The 22,500-nt window shown below is 48.2% G+C and overlaps 1 protein-coding gene across 1 annotated transcript in view; it reads right to left on the bottom strand.

Moving 5' to 3' along the window:
- The window catches only part of ITGA9 (integrin subunit alpha 9), a 343,148-nt gene that overhangs the window by 13,312 nt on the left and 307,336 nt on the right, over positions 1-22,500 (bottom strand). Inside the window, exons 26-27 of the mRNA XM_020285519.2 lie at positions 18,660-18,761; positions 3,084-3,203 (exon numbers count right to left, since the gene is read on the bottom strand). Coding sequence (XP_020141108.2) covers positions 3,084-3,203; positions 18,660-18,761 — 222 coding nt within the window. The remainder of the gene's footprint in view (positions 1-3,083; positions 3,204-18,659; positions 18,762-22,500) is intronic.

The following is a 22,500-nucleotide window of genomic DNA, read 5'->3' as shown; positions in this document are numbered from 1 at the left end:
AAAACATATTCCCCAGAGCCACAGGGAAACATGCATAAAAGACAGGGTCCAAATATGACATATACGAGATTGTACACCCATTTGTGACCTGTGAGTGACGTTGGTGACATGTCCTCTGACTCCCGCTCGGGGTTTCTACGTGCTGAGCACGATGCTAAGCATTCTCCCTGCTGGATGTGCCCGTCTCCTCTTCACAGAGGAGGAGACTGAGGGCCACAGGGGGCAGGCGGCACTCCCGAGGCCTCACAGCTGACAAGAGAGAGACCACAGAGCCAGGACCACAGAGCACAGCCGTCCGCTGCGACACCTGCCTGCTCCCTTCCGCTCGCTGTGCTGTGGGGCCTTTCAACCCGGTTCCCCTGACGGGGGCGAGGGAGGGGCACTTGTGGCACCTTCTTCTCCGCTTCCAGAGCAGTCCCTGCGGGACACTCGCCGCCCTCCGCCATGCTGGGTGGTGAGGCCGGCACGGCAGGGAAGGGACACCTAATGCAGTGCTCAGGACAGAGTGTTCATTATATGTAAGTGGAGATGAAACACTGCTGGGGGGGGGGCCTCGCCGAACAGCTTCCTCAGAGCTTCCCTGTCACCTGTCAGTGAGCACAAGACCTCGTCTGGGTTAGGGCGCGTGGCGTGCCCCTGCACTGCCGTGACCAGTCGCCCTCCCAGGCCTGGCAGAGGGCGAAGTCTGCCTTCTTGGATCCCGGGCTCTTCGGATCCCACACAGCTGGGTGACCTCAGGGGTCTGGCCACCCATGACAGCCGTCTTCTGTAGCCACACTTTATTTACACAAACACTGCGAGAGCGAAGCAGAGCAGATGGCAGGCGGGAGGAGGTGGGTGTGTGCAGAGGAGACGGGGCACCCCCGATGGGCACGCCCGCCATCGGGGCGGGGGCATAGCCACTCGCTCCTTGCCCCGTCTGTCTGGTCCCACATACCCTCCTGCGGGGGACAGCCTCTCCTCTCGTTGTAAGGGCCCACAGAAAGCAGAAGGAAGCGCGCACACACACACACACACACACACACACACACACCCTTGCTACTCAACGAGAAGCCTGCCCTTTTCAGACCCAAACACTGAGCAGGCTTTGTTCTCCACCCACAGACCAGAGGCTGTCTCAGCAGGAAGGAGTTGGAGTTGGAGAAAAGGGAGAATTAAGAATCTTTCTGGCAATGCAGATTAAATAAACAACAAACTGGCAGCTTTTTTTTTTTTTTAAAGGTAATTTGCACTATTGGCAAATATGCAAGAAAACAGACACTTCTGATACACTGCCCGTGGGAGGGTGAATCGGTGTAACCTTTCTAGAGGGCAATTTGCAATAGTAATAAAAGGCTTAAAACACGCATTCCTTTTGGCTCTGTAATTCCATTTCTAGGGTTTTGTCCCAAAGACATAATGAGAGTTTTGTGCAAATATCTGGCTCTAAGGGTATTTCCTGTGGCACTGCTAAAGAAGAGTGACACCAGGAACATCCTAAATTCCAACATCAGGGACTGGATGGGTAAACCACAGACACTCGATAGCCTTAAGACAGTTCTACAAATGGGCTTTGAGCAACATGGAAAGATGTTCACAGTATCTTGTCTCCAGAGAAAATAGGTTGTAAAATAGTACACAGGATGTCCGAAAAGCACAGAACATAAGATAAACTTATTTTCAAGTCACATGTTCAATATATTTTCTTTAACCTTCAGACAAGTTTTTAGGTGAAGTATCTCTAAATTTAAAGCAATGGATGCAATTGTTAATCTGAAAAAAAGTACAATAAACACATTATTTTTCCTGTGTTTCTAGACTTCTTGGGTAGTCTGAGGTGTCCTTGTCGTATTTTTTTTCCAGAGTAATAAATGAACCCCTTGCTTTAAATTTAGAGAATATTCACCTGAAACTATATCGTGTATATTACTGAAAAATTTAACTAAAATACTATTCAAAAGTAAGTTGATCCTATGAGAAGGCCTGGTCTACATCTATACATGCAGGGAAAAAGGTCAAAAAGAGACAGTGCTATGGTTCTCATGCCTACTTTTGGGATGTGAACTTCTGGATGTTTTACAACCTTTTTTCCTTATTGATATGTTATCACGTTTGGTCAATAAATACACATTTTGTAATCCCAAAGAAATTATTTGATTTTAAAATATCCATCCATAAACATCTAAGAGGCTGTTTCCACCTGCATCTGAAACGTAGAATACTAAAGAAGCAAGGGCTTTGGTGGCTGAAGTCCCGGCTATGGCCCCTGGCTGTTTTGGAGCTGGGGACACAGTGGGTACAAGAACAGACATGGGCCCCATTCACTGGAACGTCACTGCCCAGTGGAAGAGTCAGGCCTTCATAAGATAATGACGCTGGTACCATCACTGATGAATATGGAGGCGTCTGAAGTAAAAGGACTCTAGATCTCTGAGTGAGTAAAGCAAAGAAAGCCTCCTGGGCTTAGGAGTGAGGACAGAGTGACAGAGTGACACTTGAGGCAAGACAGAGCAGGTGTTCCCTGGTGAGGGAGGCAGGGCAGATCTACACCCTGGGCCACCTGTGAATGAACCCCCGTGGGGTTGGGAGAACTTGTGATGAAGCTACCCAAGGCCATGCTCTAGATTTGTAGCCCATCTCAGTTGTAATCCTAAATAAATTAACTGGGATTACAACTGAGCTTCTGGGCAGAAATTTTTCTCATCTTCCATTGGGGAAAAGAAGAAAGACTTGCCCTAGAGTTCCCTTTCTTAGTCTTTCTTCAAGTGAATGGTACACCACGCCCCTGCCAGCTGTCACTTCCCGGGCTTCTGTTTTGGAGTAAGGTCTCACCGTCCTATGTCAGCACTGGCATAACTCTCTTAGGGAAGTAAGAGAAGACGGGACTGAGACTTTTGCTGTCTCTCTAAAGTGGTCCAAACCCTCAGCTATGAATGGGCTCAAGGAAAGCCAAGATTCCATTCCCTGCCTAAAGGGGACACTGCCCTCCACGGTCCCTGCGCCAAGGAGGGGGAACAGGAAAGTCCTCCAAGGTGCTCTCATCTTGCAGAGGCGGGAGGGCTGGGTGTGCACGGGTGGGGACTCCATGGGGACCTGTGACTCACCTTCCAGAGCAGCACGGCCAGCAGCAGGAAGATGAGGACTCCCACCAGCAAACTTATGGCGATGATCCACCCCACGACGTAGCCCCGGGGCTCCAGATTGTGCAAGGCCTCGAAGACCACCTAGGAGGCAATGCAGAAGTGAAAATGTTTCCCTGAACAGAAGCACCCACAGCGCGATGGGGCCCAGCCTGGGCTTGACATTTGGACAGAACTAGAGACAAGCATCCAGACTGCGTTACTGAAAAATGCACTCCGCTGAGCATTTTTCTGATTGTACACTGATGCGTTTTTCATTAGCACACGAAAGCCACTTGAAATTCAAGCCCCAGGTCTTGAAAAACTTGCAATGACGATGACTCTGATTCAAATATCATGAAGTGAACAAAAGTGTAGTGAAAAACTTAGAGGACATGCTATGTTCTTAATTAAGAACAGACAACATTTTACCTTTTATTTTTGTTTTGAGACAAAGAACATGAGGGTGCTCTCCACCTAAGACTCCATTCCAAGTGTTCAGCTCAACGTGTAACCTAGCGGAGATTAATGCCAGTTTCCCCATTAGACTGTGGACTCCCCAAGGGCTAGAACACAGTGTGCCTTGGGTCTCCTGGCAGTGCCTGGCACATCGAAGGAACTCACGTAAGAAGCTGCGCTGTGGTTTCCCGTGGGGCCATATGCCATCAGAGCCCATGTCTCAACGAAGCCAGGCAAGTTTTCCCAGCATTCACTGCTGCTCAGTGGTGTGCTGGAGCTGGCTCATAATCGGCTCATGAGAGCCCACTGTGCATCCTTCCCAATCCTGCATCTAGTGATGTGGTGATGCTACTTTGAAATGGGCCATGGTACGAGTATCTATACCACAGAAATTGGCAGACAAATCAAGCTCCCCTACCCTCCTGCCAGAGAGCCAGAGAAATGATTATTAAACACATGTCAGCTCTCCACTGACTGTCCCCTTCAGCTTTGCTTGAGCCCTCCTGGTCTCGGTGGAGTTTGGTTTGTTGAATTCAAAGCATCTACTCTGTCCTCTGCTGCCTTATTGATAACCCTATAACAAGCCACTGTCCCATTCAAGCTCCTCTCTGCAGAAAAGACAAACATCCCGGCTCTGGGCAGTCATCATCCCCTTCAGCTACAGACAGGCTGGCCCAACCACAGGTCTTTGCTCAAGCTGTGCTGTCTCCTTGGAATGCCCATCCCTGCCTTGGGAAAGGCCTAACTAAAATGTAGCTCAGTCCTTGAGGTCAGCTGATGATCTACCTCTTCTGGGAAGCCTCGCTGATCACCAAAGCCTCTTGCTCAAGCCCAAGCAGTGACTGGGCATTAAACTGACTTGTTACCACCCAGCGCCGCTTATTTAACCTTTTGAGGGCCTGGCTCCCATCTCTCTGTAACATTTGTTGAATCTCCTCTGTGTCAGGTTCTGTGCTTTTCTTGCAATCTCTTGTCTGATTCTTACAACCGCCCCATGAGGTTTCCAATACCCATTTTACAGAGGGGAACATGGAGGTCCAGAAAGGACAAGTGATCTTCTGTGGGCCATGCAGCTCAAGTGTAGAGTCAGGATTTGAACCCAGCTCTTAGCCAACTTCAAACCCTCAAATCCAAGCTTGTCACTACCAAGTGATGGTGATGTTCTTTATACACTATACATCACTGGCTCACTGGCTGTGTGACCTGGGGCAAGGTACTTCACTTCTCTGTGACTCAGTTTTCTCACTTGTGAAACAGGAGTGGAATAGCACCTCCCCAGAGAATTAGAGAAGATGATGTGCACAGAGCCCCCAGCGCAGCACCTGGCACGGAGCCCACCCTCGGAAAATGGAAGGTGCACCTGTGAGCATCATTATCATTGCTGCAGGCAGATTATCTTGAGGTTGGGCATGGATGGCTACCTTTTAGTTTCTAAAACTTATTTATTGAAGTCTAATATACATAGAGAAAAGTGTACATATACAGCTCACTAAATGCTAAATGCATGTGCGTAGCCAGCACCCAGATCTAGAAGCTAAATGTGACCCACCCCCCCAGAAGCTCCCTTCACCCTCCCAGTCACACACCCCCCCCCCCAGAGTACCCACTGCCCTGACCTCTAACAGCCTAGATGAGCATCACCTGCTTTTGTCCTCACACTAAATGGAATGACACTGTGAACCACCACTGCGTCTGGTTACCTTCTCTCGACATTATGCTTGGGAGGTTTCCCCAGGGTGTAGCAAGCCCGCTCTCCTTGCTGCATAGTACCCCGGTGCGTGGACGCACCACTGTTTGTTTATCCATGTTACCACCGGTAGTTTCCAGTTTAGGGCTATTACCAGGAGCGACTTTCACACAATAGGCAATCCCGAGGGTGGACCATCTGGGTTGGGGGGTGGGAGGCGGTGGCACAGGAACGGGCTCTGAGTTCTGTCATCCTAAATCCACTCTTTTCTATCTGGTTCAAATTAGCGATTAACCCTTTGCACTCGCTTGCTTTTTCCTCGATTCCTTTATTCTACTTAACCGTGTGGAGTCACACTCGACATCTGAGTGCAAAGGGTTAAAGACAGGCAGATGCATGTCTCTGAGTTCTTGCCCCTAAAAACCTGTGGATCAAATCACCTCCCACACCCACAGTTTCTCACAGCTTCTCGTCCAGAGGGACTGTGAGGAGCTCTGAGGAAGGACGGAGTGGGAGGAGGGACAGCTTTAATCCTGGTCCTGCCGCCACCTTAGGCAACCCCGATACGACCCCCAGGTCCCTTCTCTGCGAAATGGGTTCTGAGATGGAAAAGGCGACAGCCCTCTGGAAGCGCCTGGTACCTGATCGTGTAATAACAGTCTGCTAAACCTTCCTGCTGAGGACGAGTTGCTCCAGGCTGGGAGCTCGGTGGGGGTCAGCTGTGACGTCCAGCCCCTGCGCTCACCCAGATGGCTTCTCAGGGACACTGAAATCCGCATCCCGGCAAAGCCACGCCGGAGGTCTGGCTTTGTGGACACAGAGAAGGTTACAGGCGCTGCTTCAGTTTAGTCTGGCAAATTCCGCAAGAACGCCTGTCGCTTCCCTGGAATGTGGGCGTCATGTCTTATTGTTTTTAGAGATGCTGCTCCTCCTCTTGGACGGGTGCTGCGATGCTTTGGCAGAGCCCGGCCTCTCCCATCATGACTCCGATAAACTCACCCACGGGTGATGATCCGAGCATCCTCCAGTTCTAAGAAGTCACATCTTCGATTAAAAAGACAAAACCCCAGAGAGGGAACTACATGGACTACATGGAAAGTCGAGAAACACTGACGATCGAGTCTCAAATCCACCACTCATGAGCTGGGAGATCTTGGCTAAGCCCCTGCACCTCTCTAAACATCTTTTCTCCCTGTCCTCTGCTTCCAACCCCCAGTTACTACCCCGGTTCAGGCCTCTGTCTCCTCTCACCAGCACTATTTCAGGCGGCTTGGAGAGGACCCCTGGCTGTTAGAGTTGGGTTTCTAAAACACAGGTCTAATCATGTCACTTCCCGAGTTACACTATCAATGGTTTCTCTTTACACTGGGCATCTCATTCAGGATGCCAGGCTCTTTGCCACCTGGTCTCCTTCCTGCCTTTCCAGCTCCTCCCCAGACACACACGCACACTCTAGCCAGTCAGCATCCTCTCCCCCCATGAGGGTCCCCAGCCTCTCTGCAGGCTGCATCTGCCACCAGGAAGGCCCTTCCCTCCTTGCTCGTTCGACAAGCTCCATTATTGCTCATCTTAGAAATGTTCATACCCGTTGACTCATCAATTCTGTAGTTGAAAACTTAAAGGGAAGAAATATAAAATAAGGGGAAAGTTTTATGCTCAAAGATGTTCACTGCGGAATTATTTATACTGGTGCAGAATTTTATCCTAAAAGTCTAATAATAGAGCAACAGATAGGCAAGTTATGGTCAATCACGAAATGGAATATCAGAGCTATCAGAAATGATGACAATAAAGCTGGCTGTCAGGGCATAATTTTCAAAAAGTTAAGCAAACATATGAGTCTCATACAAATATACAGTGAATATGTGTTAAAGGTGTATTTAATTCATCATTGAGGGAGTCAGAGGATGGTGAAGCTAGTGTAAAGAAGGAGCTGAGAAAAGTGTGCAGTCACAGAAAAAAGAAAGTGCTGAAATCAGATGACTAAATCAAACACACAGTTGGCTAATATCCTTGCAGAATGATAAACTATAACCTTGGGATTATATTTTCAAACAGAAAATCATTTTTATCTTTACTGGCAAGAGTCATTTATAATTTATCAGTCTTCTACAAGTTAATATGTAACTTCACCCAATCTGGGCTCTGCAGAGTTATAAAGCATGCCTACTTGATCAGTGCTTCTCAAATTTTATTGTGTGTAAGAATCACACAAGGAACTCTGTTATTAGGAAAATGTAGATTGAGTTAGTGAGCCTGCAGTGAGGCTCCCACTCAAATACACTCCCGCTGCTGCCAACACTGCTGGTCCCTGGACCACACTTTGAGTAGAAGGGGGCTAGGGAATGCTCCAGTGTGACATTGAAATGACACATAATCATCTTTTAGCCTGATTTCCAAATTTGAACACTTTAGAAAACACAGTAATAACATGGGGGAAGAAAGTTAAAAAAAATCTGAATATCATTTAATATCACTACGTAGAAAAACTTCAGCTTTGCAGAAAAATGGTAGGAAATTTAAAAAGTAAATAGGTGTTTTTTAGATTATTTCTCTCTTTTCTACTTTTTACTATTTAAATTTTTTAAAAATAAGTATTTTAGAGCCAAGTAAAAAATAATTTTTTTAAAATGACTCTCCCAGAAGCCTGCACCATTCTCATATTTTCAGCAGAATTAAGCATTCTCTGAGTTCTTGGGAACATAGCAATTTTCAATCTGTTTTATCAGAGAAAACCTACTGTAGCACCCCCATTTATAAAACAGAAAAGGCTTATAAGGAAGGTGGGCAGCTGGAGCCCAGCCTGCCCAGCCGCCCCCCACACCTGCCCCACCCTGGCCTCAGCAGCTCCTGAACCAACTCTAAGGAACCCACGGCTCCACAGAATGGGGTTTTAACACTGCAGCTGAATACTTCATAGTCCCTGTCCTACGTCCTTCTCTCTCTCTTAGGTGATGATGAATCTTCCTGTCTATGGACTCTAGGAAACTGAGTTCTTATAGAACAAGGGCTTGAATGCACTTATTCCTATCACCTGAACCAAAGCAGGATTCACAAATGTGCAAATTAATAAATTCAATGTCCTTTCTGCCACTACATCAGGTGAAACATGAATACGGTTCAGTCTGCACCAAAAGAGATGATGGGATTTGAAGCTGGAGTCTCCCAAGTGTGATTATTTTCTCTCTACTTCAAAAATATATTTGCAAATGTTATTGATTTGGGGGGAGTCCTGGCCATCTATTTGTCCATCTGCCCATCCACTCACCCATCTGCCCATCCACCCACCCATCTGTCCGTCCATCTGTCCATCCAGTCTGTCTGTCCATCTATCCTTTTACCCCTCCATCCAAGTGTGTATGTAGCACCTAATATGTGCTAGACAACTGTGGAGATTCATTGATGAATAAAACAGGCAGTCTTTGTCTTCACAGAGCTTCCAGTTTCTTTCTATAGAATCCTGGCCAGGGTAGACAAATAAATGCAAAATTATAACCATGGAAAATGCCACAAGGGAGGGATTCATGGTTATAAAAAACTCTTAGAGAGTCCTAGGAGCCAGGAAAGAGTTCCCTAAGGAACTGCTTAAGCTGAGAGCTAAAGGACATGTAGAAGTTAACTAGCCAAAAAGGGGAGGGAAGGTCATTCCAAGGAGAAGGAACAGCATGTGCAGAGACCCTTTGGCAGCAGTGAGCTTGGCAAGGGTGAGACGCTGCCATCAGCCAGTGAAGGTGGGCTGGAGCAAACAGAATGAATAAGAAGACACAGGAAGGTGTTCACAATGAGGCTGGAGAGAGAGGATGCATTGGAGGCTGCATTGAGAATTACATGCTTTACCTTAAGAGGAATGAGAAGGCAGTGGCGGGTTTTGAGCAGCAGAGTAACATGATTTGCCTTTTGCAAAGAGCACTCCAGCTGCAGAATGAATACACATTAGCAGGGAGAACTGCCTGTGGAGGTACCAGGAACAAACAGTCCCAGTAAAAGGGTTGCAGCGGAAGTGCTTTCCCCAGGTAGATCCATGCCGCCAATAAGAAAGGAGGTGGTATGGAAGTAGAAAACCAACCGAGGATGCGGGGGAGACTGCTGGTTTTAGGGCAGTGGCTGTAGGCGTGGTGAGAGGCTGAGAGATAGGAAAGGCAAGAGCTCTGTCCAGCAAAGGAATGGATGATGGCACGGCATGGACCCTGGCTAGAGAGCTCATGCACCCGATGCTAGTTAACAAAACAAGAAAACGAGGAGCATGCGGATTTGTCTCAGGGGAGACTTCAAGGCAGGCAGACATCAGGCCGGGGTGATGCAGGCCCAGATGCTGGGCGCCCTGCCCGCTGCTGTAAAGTTTAACGCGCTGAGGTTGGCAAGCTCGTGTCAGGGAACGACAGTCTGAGGCAGCTGGCGAGCCTGACCACAGCACTCGATTCACTTCTGTGTTTCTGGAAACTTTTGTGTTCTGACCACTGCAAGTATGCCTAATGTAACAGCTGGAAACACCCAAGTCTCCACAAAGGTCCAAGAATAGGACCACGATGGGGGTGCAGCTGGCCCAGTCCTCTGCTGGACAGAGGGCTTCCAGGGATGGGGGACAGTGTTCTCGGCCAACACCACCCAAGAAGAGATTCATCCCCGGACCCAGGCCGGCTAAAGGTCAATTACAACAGCAAGATGCTCTCTGCGATCAACATCACATGCTTGTCTCAACAGAAGGAATAACATTACGCAAAACAGAAAGTGGAAAGAGAAGAACATCTGGGACAATGAAATGACATTTCCACCTGCTTCTGATTACACCTCATAGCCAGGAGGGGTGTGTGGGGGAGGGAGGAGGGACAAAAGCTGGTGGGAGGTGGAAGAAATGTCCTCAGCAGACCCATGTCTCAACTGCTGTAGGAACACAGCCCTCAGAAAGCATGCCAGGTCAGGGGCACAGGGAGACTTATGGCGATGGCATAAATCAACAGAAAATAAACTGTGCACTTGGCAAGATCAGCTCTGTTAAGTCTGTGCTGTGATAAACAGAGATGTCCAATATGCCCCATGTCTGCCAGGTGCCATGTTTCAGAAATTCTTTGCTCTGTTAGAATTTGCAGAGGAATGAGGTGGGCTGGTGCTAATGCCTTTGTTATTAAAAATGAGGCCACACTTGTAGAGTACTTAATAGGTGCCAGGCATGCTATGCTGCAGGGTTTTCTGTCTATTAGCCCCGATAATCCTCACGACCGCTCTTTAGAGATGGAAGACAAGGGAAGCCCGCTTACCTCCAGCTATTAAGAATCAACAAGGATACAGTAATAGGGTATTGGGCAGGTGGGAGGGGGGAGGGGGGAGGGGGGTGGGTATATACATACATAATGAGTGAGATGTGCACCATCTGGGGGATGGTCATGATGGAGACTCAGACTTTTGGGGGGAGGGGGGGAAATGGGCATTTATTGAAACCTTAAAATCTGTACCCCCATAATATGCCAAAATAAAAAAAAATTAAAAAAAAAAAAAAAAAAAAAGAATCAACAAGGAGTGTTGATTCTTCTCGTGGCTGCGTATCTGTGCAACTGGTTGAGGACCAGGACACGCTGGGAAGAGGCCCAGAATCAACTGACCACAAAGTCTGAACATGATGTGCTTCTGAGGCCTTTAGAGCCCAGGGTCACTCCCAAGAGAGAGGGTCAGCTATTTCCTACCCAGGACTGTGATTCCTCCCACCTGCTCTGAATGGCACGTCCCCTGTGTGTGGGCGCCGGGCAGCAGCTCGGCACAGGGCAGAGGAGCAAGGGGTTACAGACTCGAGGCTCGCCAACAGGCCACCTGAGGCCAGTCCGGGCTCTTCCACTGACAAGCTGTGGACAGCAGGCAAGTACCTCAGCTGCTTCAACAGGAAGTGCACTTAATCGCACCTGGGTCATGGGGTGATGTGAGAGTGACAGGGGACAGTCACAGCACATGCCCAGCACATCACAGGCACTGAGTAGATGTGAGCACCCCTACGGCAATGAGCTCATTCAGCGCAATGAAACACAGACGTGCACACGGTGCAGAGCACCCAGGGTTTGAGCGGAAAACATTTCCATCTGTGGCCGACGACACTCTTGGTCCTCTGCCTGGATCCCCGCTATTGGTTCCGCCTGCCCCACCCTCAGACTTTGCATCCTTTCATTTCCAGTGGTTTGCATCTTTTTTGGAGGCCACTCTCCCCAGGGTGCATGCAAACAGGGTAAAGCAGCTTGGAGCTTGTGAAAGTCCAGCTCCCTCGATTCAAGGTGTGACAAACTCCAAAGTGTTACTGGTGCTCCAGAGTCCCAGCAGGATCAGGCTGAGGCTGGGGTGTGCCCTGAAATTCTCACCCTTGCTTCCCTTCTTCCCTTTCCCATCCTGCCCCCCACTTCTTTCCAAGTCTTGTTAGAAGCACCTCCTCAATGAACAACTTACACACATGCCCTCATCTCAGGGCTTGTTTCTTGCAAACCCAGCCCAAAGTGCCACCTGACTTCATCTGGAATGCCCTACCTTCCCCGTGCACCTAGAAAATTCCTTCAGTACTCACTCAGGGTCAGTCTTTCCAGGAAGCCTGTTTTGACCTCTTCACCCAGGCACTCTGAGCACACACACAATGCACACTGCACTGCGGGTGTGTGTGTGTGCGTGCACATACATGAGCATATGTGTGTTAACCAGCTGGGGCTGTGGAAGTCTGGAGGGTAAAAGATTCCTCTTGTTCATACTGACTGGGGATATAATTAGTGTCTAGTGAAAGAATTCGACAGACTGGGCAGCCTTGTTCTGAAATGCAACCTTCCAGAGCGGTGCTCTCCCTGGACACCAAAGAGTGCAGGTCCAGTGAGGGGTGCCGAGGCCACCAAGGAAAAATGAAGATGTACACTGGGGGAGTCCCAGGAACCCCACCACTGATTCAACCAAAGCATTATTTCAATTTAGAAATGGGTTCTATTGTTTAAAAATAATAATAAGGGGGAGGAGGGGATGGGTATATACAAACATAATGAGTGAGATGTGCAATGTTTGGGGGATGGCCACGCTTGAAGCTCTGACTCGAGGGGGGAGTGGGGCATGGGCAATACACGTAACCTTAACATTTGTACCCCCATAATATGCTGAAATAAAAAAAAACAAAAAATAAAAATAATAATAACAAGAATCATAATGGTACCTAGAAACCTTGGTTTAGGGTAATCTGGCCATGACTTGAGAGTTTGGGGGAGGCTCATCTGTCATTTGGTTCAGCCTCTCCTTGGCTGTCCCTTTATGCAGTGATGGCCACTATTAACCAAGCACCCGAGTGGAGGCGCCATGCAAGGAGCTCTACACTGAGATGTCGTCTCATCCCTCCCTACCCGTCAGGACAGGTACTCCCTACATGCCACTGGCACCAGTCACCACAGCTTCATGGTTGCAGACCCACTGTCCACTTCTGACTCCTCTGCCACCACTACTCCTGCCAGGTGACAGTCACAGCCTTCTAACTAGCTCCTTATTTCCACCCGTTCCCCCTGCAATCCACTGTCCACATAGCAGCCTGTGATTTTTACAGAATATTCATTGGATCATGCCATTCCCTGCTCAAAACAGAAGCTATTTGCGGCTGCCCTTTGTAACTGCCCCCTGGTGGTACCTGGTGTGGACGCTGTCTATATCTTCAATCGCGGTTCCCTGCACTGCTCACCAGGTCCCTGCTGCCCTGGTCTTTCAGTGCCTCAAACATGCCAAGCCATCTGGGTCTTCACACAACTCCCCCCTCTCCAACTGCGACACTCTTCCCCATGCTTGGCAAACTAATTCCTTCTTACCTAGCAGGTCTCAGCTTCCTTGGGGAAACATTCCTTTGACCCCAACCCCCGCCCCCAATCTAGAGCAGGTTACTCCCTCGGGACTAGCCTTTGCTGGAAATAAAACCCTTGTGTGCATCCTTGCTAACTGCCGCTGCCCCTCAGCTCTGGGAGGGCAGGACCATGTCTGGCCCTTAGCACACCCTCGACATATATTCCTCAAATGAATAAGCAAATAATGACCATTACCATATAGGACTTACGTGTTTGGGAATTTTCTCAATTCCTGACGGTCAAAGCTTAATCTCACAGGTGGGGTGGTGGGTGAGACAGAACTGCCTGCGCCTTTTGCTGACGGTGCGAGGCGGGGGTGGGGGTTGGCGATGGCCTCCACCCTCCTCTCAACCCTCCATATCTTGACGTAACTTGAGGTTTGAGGGGGGAAACTCTATTGTCATATGGAACATGACTTGAAGTGTAATTGGCCACACAAACGGTAAAGAACAAGTCACAGTCTATTTCCTCATAGTACAAACTATAAACTTTACATCTAGAAGCAGTGCAACAAAGGGACAATAAGTGGCATCTTTTGGAGTCATCTTTGTTTTGCCGTGTTAGAAAATGCCCCCTCTGGTCTTTGGCTGGGGGGGGGGGAAAGCAGGCAGCATCAGGCACTGGTAGGAAGGGGCAGGAAGGAAGCCCTCCTGCTGGAGGGCTGAGGAGACGCTCGGGTGTGCTGGGCAGTGGCTGGGCACTTGCCCTTTTTCTAGCAGCTTCCTACTGGCATCGTTGAACCCTCTCAACAACTCCAGGAAGTAGAAAGCAGCTTTCCCATGTTACAGATGAAGAAATTGAGGCTCATAGAGCTTATTGGACACCCAAGATCACACAAGATGCAGGGGAGATGGAATCTGAATCCAGACATTTTCTTTGGCTTCCTAAAAGGGCCAACATGGAATAGAGCCTACATTGCTTCAGAGAACACGAAGTTGGACCTTGCTATCCTGATTGATGAGTGCTTGACTGGGGAGGTTTGTTTAGAAGTGGAAGCTTGGCTGTGGTCACGAGGCTTCGTTCTGGGGTCTGAGCTAGACTGAGAAGGCAGAGTCCCAGCTGGAACGAGGGGAACCGGGTTCGGTCTGAAGGAGCTGGCTGGCTCCACAGGCACCCAGGCAGCTTTAACAGAGATGCTTTAAGACAAGTCAATTATTTTCTTTCCATCCTGGATAGCTCTGCATTTGCCTGGGCCCTTTCATCCAAAAAGGCTCGGTGCCTTCCCACGTGACCAAGTTGGGGGGGGGGGGGACACCAAGCCGGGAGCCAAGAATTTTGGATCCGACCCTTGTCTTGGCCACTGTGAGATCGTGGGCAAGTCATCTCTTCTCCCCGGGTGTCAGAGCCCCTTTGTGCACTAGAAGAAAGGACTTGGCAGTCCTAACCCAGGAAGGGCACAGTGGGATCTCTGGGGACCTGTCGCCCCACGAGCAGGGTAAGGGATGTTGATGGCATTTGGGGTTTCCTGGGGGAGGTGAATTCCTCTCCCGTGGCAGAGGATTAAGGGCCACAAACACGTGCCCTGTCACACCAGCAAGGAAGCATTGCTCATTCATGCATATTATTTCTTAAAACAAAACAAAGCAGAAGGCCAGGCGTGGTAGCTCACACCTGTAATCCTAGCACTTTGGGAGGCTGAGGCGGGCGGATTGCTCAAGGTCAGGAGTTCAAAACCAGCCTGAGCAAGACCTCGTCTCTACCAAAAATAGAAATAAATTAACTGACCAACTAAAAATATATATACAAAAAATTAGCCGGGCATGGTGGCGCATGCCTGTAGTCCCAGCTACTCGGGAGGCTGAGGCAGTAGGATCGCTGAGCCCCGGAGACTGAGGTTGCTGTGAGCCAGGCTGACGCCACGGCACTCACTCTAGCCTGAGCAACAAAGTAAGACTCTGTCTCAAAAAAAAAAAAACAACAAAAAAACAAAACAAAACAAAAAAAACAAAGCAGAAAGCACAAACACAACTTGACCACCACTGAACAAAGCTTTTCGTGTTCTCTCCTTAAGATTGCAGCTTGCCCAGGAAATTGCCACCAAAAACGTGTTTATGTGATTCAGCTAAGACTCTGGCACAGGTGGGAGCTTCAAGAAGAGCCAGAGGTTGGGTGGCCCCCTTTTGACCCTCACTCTAGGAGGACACCCCCCTCTAGGGATTTCCCCCCATCCCATGTGAGTGTCAGGTAAGGCAGGGCTCCTCCTCCCTACTACAGTGACCTGCTGTCTCTGGGGGTCCTGGTCCCCAGGGACAGAATCCTAACCTTGGCAGCATCTTGACTACCAAGCAGAAGGTGGAGGGAAGCCAGGGACAGCTGTGTCCTGTGTGCCCAGGGTACCATGCCAGACTTCCTGTAGCTGGACCCAGCCTGGATGCCTCAGCTTGCTGGACCACTCTTGTATCCTTACGCTGCTTCTCCAGCCTTCCTGGCCACTCTGAGAGCTACCACATAGCCTTCTAACCCATTCCGATTTTGCAGAAGCAGAATAGACAGTCTTTCCTGCTTGCACCTAAGATCTCAGTCTGGTGCACACTCCACACGGCAGTGGCTTACCCATTCATTTGTGGGCTTCCTTGTTTATCATCTATTCTGCTATTTGAAAATATCAAGAGAATGCCAAGAATTCATGCAAGCTTCTTACACGGACTGAGAAAAGGGAGGCTGGGTCGATATCCCATAGTAATAGAGCCAATTCTATAAAGTCTTGGTTTGCCTGGGTGGAGTTTCTGGCCTCAATTATTGACAATGCTTCTTAAAATATGGGGTACTTGAGTCTTTTTCCTCATCTGTGGGCTTCAGTGGCCAATTCAGGGGTCAGGAACCCCCCCCCCCAAACCCATCAATATCATCTGATACCTTTTTATGGCTACATGCATAGGTATAAACATCTCTGGAGCCTACTCAAATTTTCCTTCTGAAGTACCTCTCTGAGATGAAGTCCTTCTCTTTATAAGGGCCAGCTTTCCAGGGCATGATTAGCTATATTCCTCTTGCTCTTAATTTTTATTATTTTTGTGGGCCCCAACCAGCATTTTCTGACCTTTCCCTTCTTGCCCCCCTACTTACTCCCTGAAAAGTATTAATAAGTAGAATTGTGTTGAATATGAAATTCAACATCATATTGGCACCTTGCAGCCAGCTCTCTCATTCTGTAGTCACACAAATCTCACCTGGAATTCTCAGGTTTGGGTGTGTCCAAAGCCAGGAAAGGTTCTTGTGGTTGGTCTTGGATACATGACAATGCACTACCTGGGAAGTACTCTGGAGCTAGCCATTAATAAACAAGGCAAATGCTTCAAGAATCTATTATATATTTCTATCCGCCCAAATGCTCTGTAAAGTACTGCTTGGACCATGGCATAAAGGACACAAAGAATCACAGGAAAATTATTTGATTTCCCTATCAGTTGGAATTTACCATCGTGTACACGTTATATGGCTAAAAATCAGATTGTTTTCCTCTTCTCACCCTCCCCTGCTTGATTACCAGACGCAAGTACATTTCCTGTTCCTTTCAAGGCCATAACAATTTGGTGCTTAATCTAAAATCTTGTGAAATTTTGCCTGACTTAAATTTGGTGGCTAGCCTCTATGGAAATTCCCCTTCAGACGGATGGTTGCCAGGCATTCAGAAGAATTACACAGGAAAGAACATGTTTGTTCTAAAAAGGCAAATCTTCCTACTCAGAAAAGATTTTTTTTTTTTTTTTCTGCCAGGAAAGTTGAGAACAACAGACTGCAGAACTTCATCTCAATTCACGGATTGAAAAGACAAAGTCATGGAAAGAAGGGACAAGGGACATTGTGGGATCCCTGTGTACGTTAAATTTTTCTTGGAAGCACTAAAAAAATAAATAAATAAAAACCTCTTCCCAAGAACTCTTGATGATGAAAATATCACCAAAGTGATATTTGGAACATTAATTAATGTTGGAACATTAATTAATGGACGTGGCATTTTGGGGGAGTACAGATGACTCAGAGGCCACCTACGGGATGTTAAGCAATGTCTTCCTGGATCCCACAGCTTGGTCCTCTAACCGAAGGCAACGTGCCCAGTGATATTGTTCTCATCTCCACAAGGGATTCCATGTGTAGAAACCCTGTCCATTGCTTCCATTAGCTCTTACTTGGTAACACTGTGGTCTACTAGAACCTTCTAACACTCTCATGTGGGACATGTATTACATAACTCTCTAGAACTTTCTGACCAGAACTATGACAACGAGTAGGGGACCCCCTCTCCCTTTCATTTCCTAGCTGAAGGCCAGTTAAATGGCCAGCAGACAGGGAGGAAAAGGTAAAAGCCAACTCCAAACATTTGATCTGCCAGAAAAACTGACCCTAAGTAGTGAACTGCCCAGCTTGATTCCCTTCAGTTTCTGTGATCAAAATCAGTTCTTGGACAACTTCCCCATGCGGATAGTGCAGTAGAGGTCCACATGTGACAACTCCTTCCTGGCACTGAGCACGGAATGCCCAGCCCCTCGTGCAGCGCCAACACGGGGTTCACATTCATCCCGAACTTGCTGACGTTCTTGTCTCTTGCTCACCAGACACAGAAGCAGGTCTGAGATTTTACGGAAGTGTTGGGCAGGATTTATTTTCTCTGCGAACCTTTCTCAGCCCTTATTAAGAGTGGACTTCCGTCTGATCCCCACTCTGACATTTCGACATGTGGTGTCTCCATTGCTTTCGGAGAATAAGCGAACGATCTACGTACGTCATCTTTATGAATTTATCTGCTTGCAGATTTCTCACCGCAACATGGACTCTTCCAAAAGAGGGCAAGTCTCCCTTGAGGGAAGCCCAAATCCACGGAAAGGGGGAGCAGAAAAGCAGCTTTGTTGCACAGCTCACTGGCAAAAGCAGTTCCCCAGCTGCCGCCTCCCCTTCAATTCCCCCAGGATCTGAGTGTGGGTGTCAAGCAAAAGATGAGCCCTCTCCGCTCCCCCCCAGGAAGAACGATAAAAGGCAGTAAAATTCCAAGGCCACATTTTCCCTCCAGCCTCTCCCAACCCCCACCCCCCCATCTTGAGCCTCCTGGTTCACTGCCCCCTCCCCTGTCTCTGAGGCCTGCACGCCAACTGCACTTGATGGATGAGACGGGGGTAGGTAGAGGGTGAGAGAGAAGTTTCTAGGTCTTGGCAGTTTGGATGTGACCTCTTCAGTTTATTCAACTTGTTTTTAAAACACCCAGTGTTTATCCATGGAGCAATGTGATTGGGAAGGCAGGCGAGGTTTCAGGGAAAGGTCTAAGAAAGATAAAAATAGTCCTGGCTTCAGAGTGGAAATCCAAGCTCTATCAAGGGTCCTTCCAGATTATTTTTCCTTTGGCCAATCATAGCGGGAAACTTTCACATAACGCTGGCATCCTGAAGAACAATGCTATTATAATAAGAAAAACCACAGAAGTTTTCCCGGGGGGGCCTGGAAGCCAAGGCAGGCACAGTCTGGGGTCTACCACAAACCCAACATCTTGGCTCAGAGACTGTCCTTACCCTCAAATCCCAGCTCCAAGTCTCCAAGTCGCCCAGCTTCCCTCACTCCCCGGGGAGGGCTGTCCCAGGGAGGCTGACTCACCGTCATCTCTTCTGGGTTCCCGTTGGCTATTTCCACCACCCTAAGGGCGGGATCCACCTTCACCCTGGCTCGGGCCATGAACTGGATAACAGACGAACTGTCCTGTCAAGGAAACAGCACAACTTGCTGTGAGATTTTTCAACAACCATGGCTGGGTCTTGGGAGGGACTGGGCAGAACAGAAATTCCAAGATTCCACGAAGCCCAGACAAAAATTTTATCACTGAACTAGATACCTCTGCATCCCAGGAACCCACATAAACACAGACTTCCAGGGGCTCTTTTAAGAATTCTTTCAGATCCTAGTGGATGCTGAGAAATGATGGAATTTGCCAGTAATCAACACATGTAAGCTTTTGTGCTGTGGTTTGCAAGTGGTAAGAGCCAGATATTTGGATGTTGATATTGACATGTTCACAGAATTGAGGATAAATAAAGCTGTTTAATTGTACACAACAAATCCAGGCCTGGCATTCTACGGAGGGCACCTGATCTGCATTTTACAGGCATCTTCCTGCCCTGACCACAACCCTCAAACCCTTCATGTGAGAGTTATTTTAACCCCTCCTTTGCCTTTAAATGAAGTTGTTTTGGGGTCAAAGCCAGCTAGCACTGAAAGTGGGTACCTGATGGAGAGACGAGGAAAGGGGAACATCTGGTTTATAAATTAAGCATAAGAAGAAAGGGGCCTGGGGTAGGGGCACATCTAAGACTCAGGAATTGCCCACCATCCAGAGGCAGTCAGAAGCCTTGCTGTGGACTCTGATTCAGATCCCCCAATCTGAATAATGAGAAGATGGCTCCAGCTCAGGGATGGAGAAGCAATTTGGAAGAAGACAGGGATTGGCAAAACTGTGGCCTAGGGGAGAGCCAGAGGTACAGGTGGTGCTGCACCCATCAAGGAGCGAAGGGGCAGCCTGGATTCCGCCACAGGAAAAGAGGGCAGAGAACTGGCACATGTGGGGATGGCCGGGCACTGCCAGGCTGGTGTCTTGTGGTACAGCCCCCCACATCTGCTCGGTTTGCCTGCCATACAAGGAGGCTCACACTCGGATGCCAGCTTTCACACACTTCTGGCTATCCCTACAAAAAAACAGGAATGTGGAAGACTCTACAGAAAACAGTTCCAATGGGGCCCTTTGCTCATCTCTGCCAAAGAAACCACAAAGACCTTCCTGGGCTGGCACACGAGGATGGCAGTTTGTGTGCTTTACCTGGGAGTCATGCACAGATTATTGTTCTTTCTTTAAACAACCATAAAACATACTTCATATGCTTCTGGGAAGCTTGTCATTCAAAGGAATGGCTCCAGTTAGCTCACTTTAAGCAGTCGATAATTTTGTATGCAGATAATCTTTTACCAATTTAACAGTTTTATAAATTTGTGGTTGTATGTATCAGAGAATACTGTATTTTCAATCTTGAATAATAATAATCTTGGATAATGGGAACAATAAAGATGATCATTGTCAAAGTTACAGGCCGAGCAAACCAGGAGCCTGGTACGGGACAGGCCCCCCGTGGTTACAGAATCAGTGAAGAAAGCCCTATGGACTAGGAAAAGAACATTTTCAAAGAAATCTGAATCCTCTGGTGATTTTAAAAATCAGATCCTACATTTCAAATGAAAACTTGTTAAGGTCAAAACAATAAAACCTCAAATTCCCTTGTCTAGGGCCAGATCTTGAGGTCAAAAGGAAAATAAACACAACTGCAGGCCCAGACAAGCCACAAGGCTGGCGCTGCTCCACATACTTAGGGAGGCCTGGAGCCACCTCCCCGAGGGAGGCTGTAGCCGGCTTCAGGGGGACCAGCGCTCTGTCTTTCAAGCTCCAGGAGCAGCTGGGGCCCCATCTGGCTTCCAGGCCAGCTTCGTTCTACGCTTTCCTCTGCACCTGGAGCTTCTGCTCGGTTCTGCTGAAAGTGCTCTCGGAGAATGACCCTCCAGGGCCTCCTATGACACCCTACAGCTTTCCGCTCTCTTGCCTGGGGCTCTACTGGTCTGGCTGGCCCATGACGACAGCAGTCACTGGGACATATTCCTCGGCAAAAGGTTGCCAGAAGAGAAACGTGGAAGAGCCAGGCTGCAGAGCTGCACACAATTAAATTAAGCGCAATGACTGAAGTGCAAGCAGCAGCTCTCTGCACTGAGGACAAGGGGGCACCAGAGTGGCTTTGGGCCATCAGTGCCAACATCACTGCTCTGTCGATAGTGGCAAGTGTGGCATAGGCAATGGAACCGTCTACAGTGCCGTTTGTCAAGAAGATGGACAGGACAGGTAAGTATGCACAATCATAGTCCTTCCAACCTGACCTGGGAACTCATGCCAGGAAGGTACGCCCTGTGACATGGGTCTTCTCGGCTCCCTTCTGGAATCAGAGGATAGCCAGTGGCGCTTAATTCGTGCCTGGTCCTCCTCTAACACTGCCCTTTATGATGGGAGAGCTACAACAGGGAAGTGCTGGTGTGTGAGCCCAAGTTGCCCCCAAACGGTTTCCTTCCAGAGCGAGCCAGGGAAACCAGGACTCTGCAGAGCTCTCCTCGGCTGTGTGGGGCTGTAACAGCTACAGACAGACAGTGGAAAAACGTCCCCAATGCCTGCATCTTCTCAGGTCAGCATGTTACTGCCGTGCCTATTTAAAAATAACCATGGAGTGACTTTTCTAAGGATATTTATTCACACATTGATAGGTTTATATAGATTAACACATCCAGTCTTTCCAAAGAAAAATAAATGGAATCCTTGTGGCTAACATGCATATTTTGTTTTATCCTCACATGCAATTATTTTTATAGCAACTTGTTGGAAGTGGCCTCTCATACTCAGTAGCTCTTATCTTAAAATAAATCATAGTAAATTTGTATGATTCTTCAAGGGCTTCCAATTCACCGATTGAAGTGTTTTTTTTTATGAACCACTTTTGATAAGCTCATAATGACAAAGTGACCTGAGGTTAAAAAGTTGGGCTTTTCTGAAACAAGGTGTCATCTAAACTAGGAATCATGGGTCAAATCCGGCCCTCTGTCTGTTTTTATAAATAAAGTTTTATTGGAAGATAGCCATGCCCATTCATTTCAGTATTGACTATATGGCTGCTTCCACAATACAACGGCAGAGTTGAGTAGGTGCAAGACCTGTAAAGCCTACAATATTTACTACTGGCCCTTTATAGAAAAGGTTTGCCAACTCTTGATCTAAGCAGGGGTCCTCAAACTTTTTGAACAGGGGGCCAGTTCACTGTCCCTCAGACCGCTGGAGGGCCATTGGAGAGTGTGGCGCACATTCCACACATGCGCACTGTGGGCCCCGGGACAAGTCAGCTGCTAAGCAGGACAGGCAGCAGTGGGCTGGATAAATGTCCTCAGTGGACCACATGTGGCCCAAGGGCCATAGTTTGAGGACACCTGATCTAAAGCGCGGTCCCCAGACCAGCAGTATTGGCATCACCTAGGAGCTTGTCAGAGCTGCAGAATCTCAGGGTACACCTCTGAGTACCCTGAAACAGAGGAATCTCTGTTTTTTTTTTTTTTTTTAACAACTCCAGATGATTCTGATGCAAGCTAAAGTATAAGAAACTTAAATGTGCAAACAAAACACCTGAGGAACTTGTTAAGACTGAAGGTGCTGATTCAGTAAGTCTGTGATGGAGCCCAAGGCTCTGCACTTCTAACAAACACCCCTGATGCTGCTGCTTCTGGTCCTTGGACCAGGCTTTGAATAGCAAGGTATTCTGGTATTTTCCTTGGCATCATCTAGCAGAATTACCAATGGCACTTGCCAGAAAAGTCTTAAAAAGGGCAGCCAGAGTGTCATGAGGAAACCAATTCAAATGCTTTTAAA

This window comes from Microcebus murinus, chromosome 1 (assembly GCF_040939455.1).
Source record: "Microcebus murinus isolate Inina chromosome 1, M.murinus_Inina_mat1.0, whole genome shotgun sequence".
Classification (NCBI taxonomy): domain Eukaryota; kingdom Metazoa; phylum Chordata; class Mammalia; order Primates; family Cheirogaleidae; genus Microcebus; species Microcebus murinus.
The sequence above is the reverse complement of the archived record's forward strand: the minus strand, read 5'-3'. Positions and strand labels throughout refer to the sequence as shown.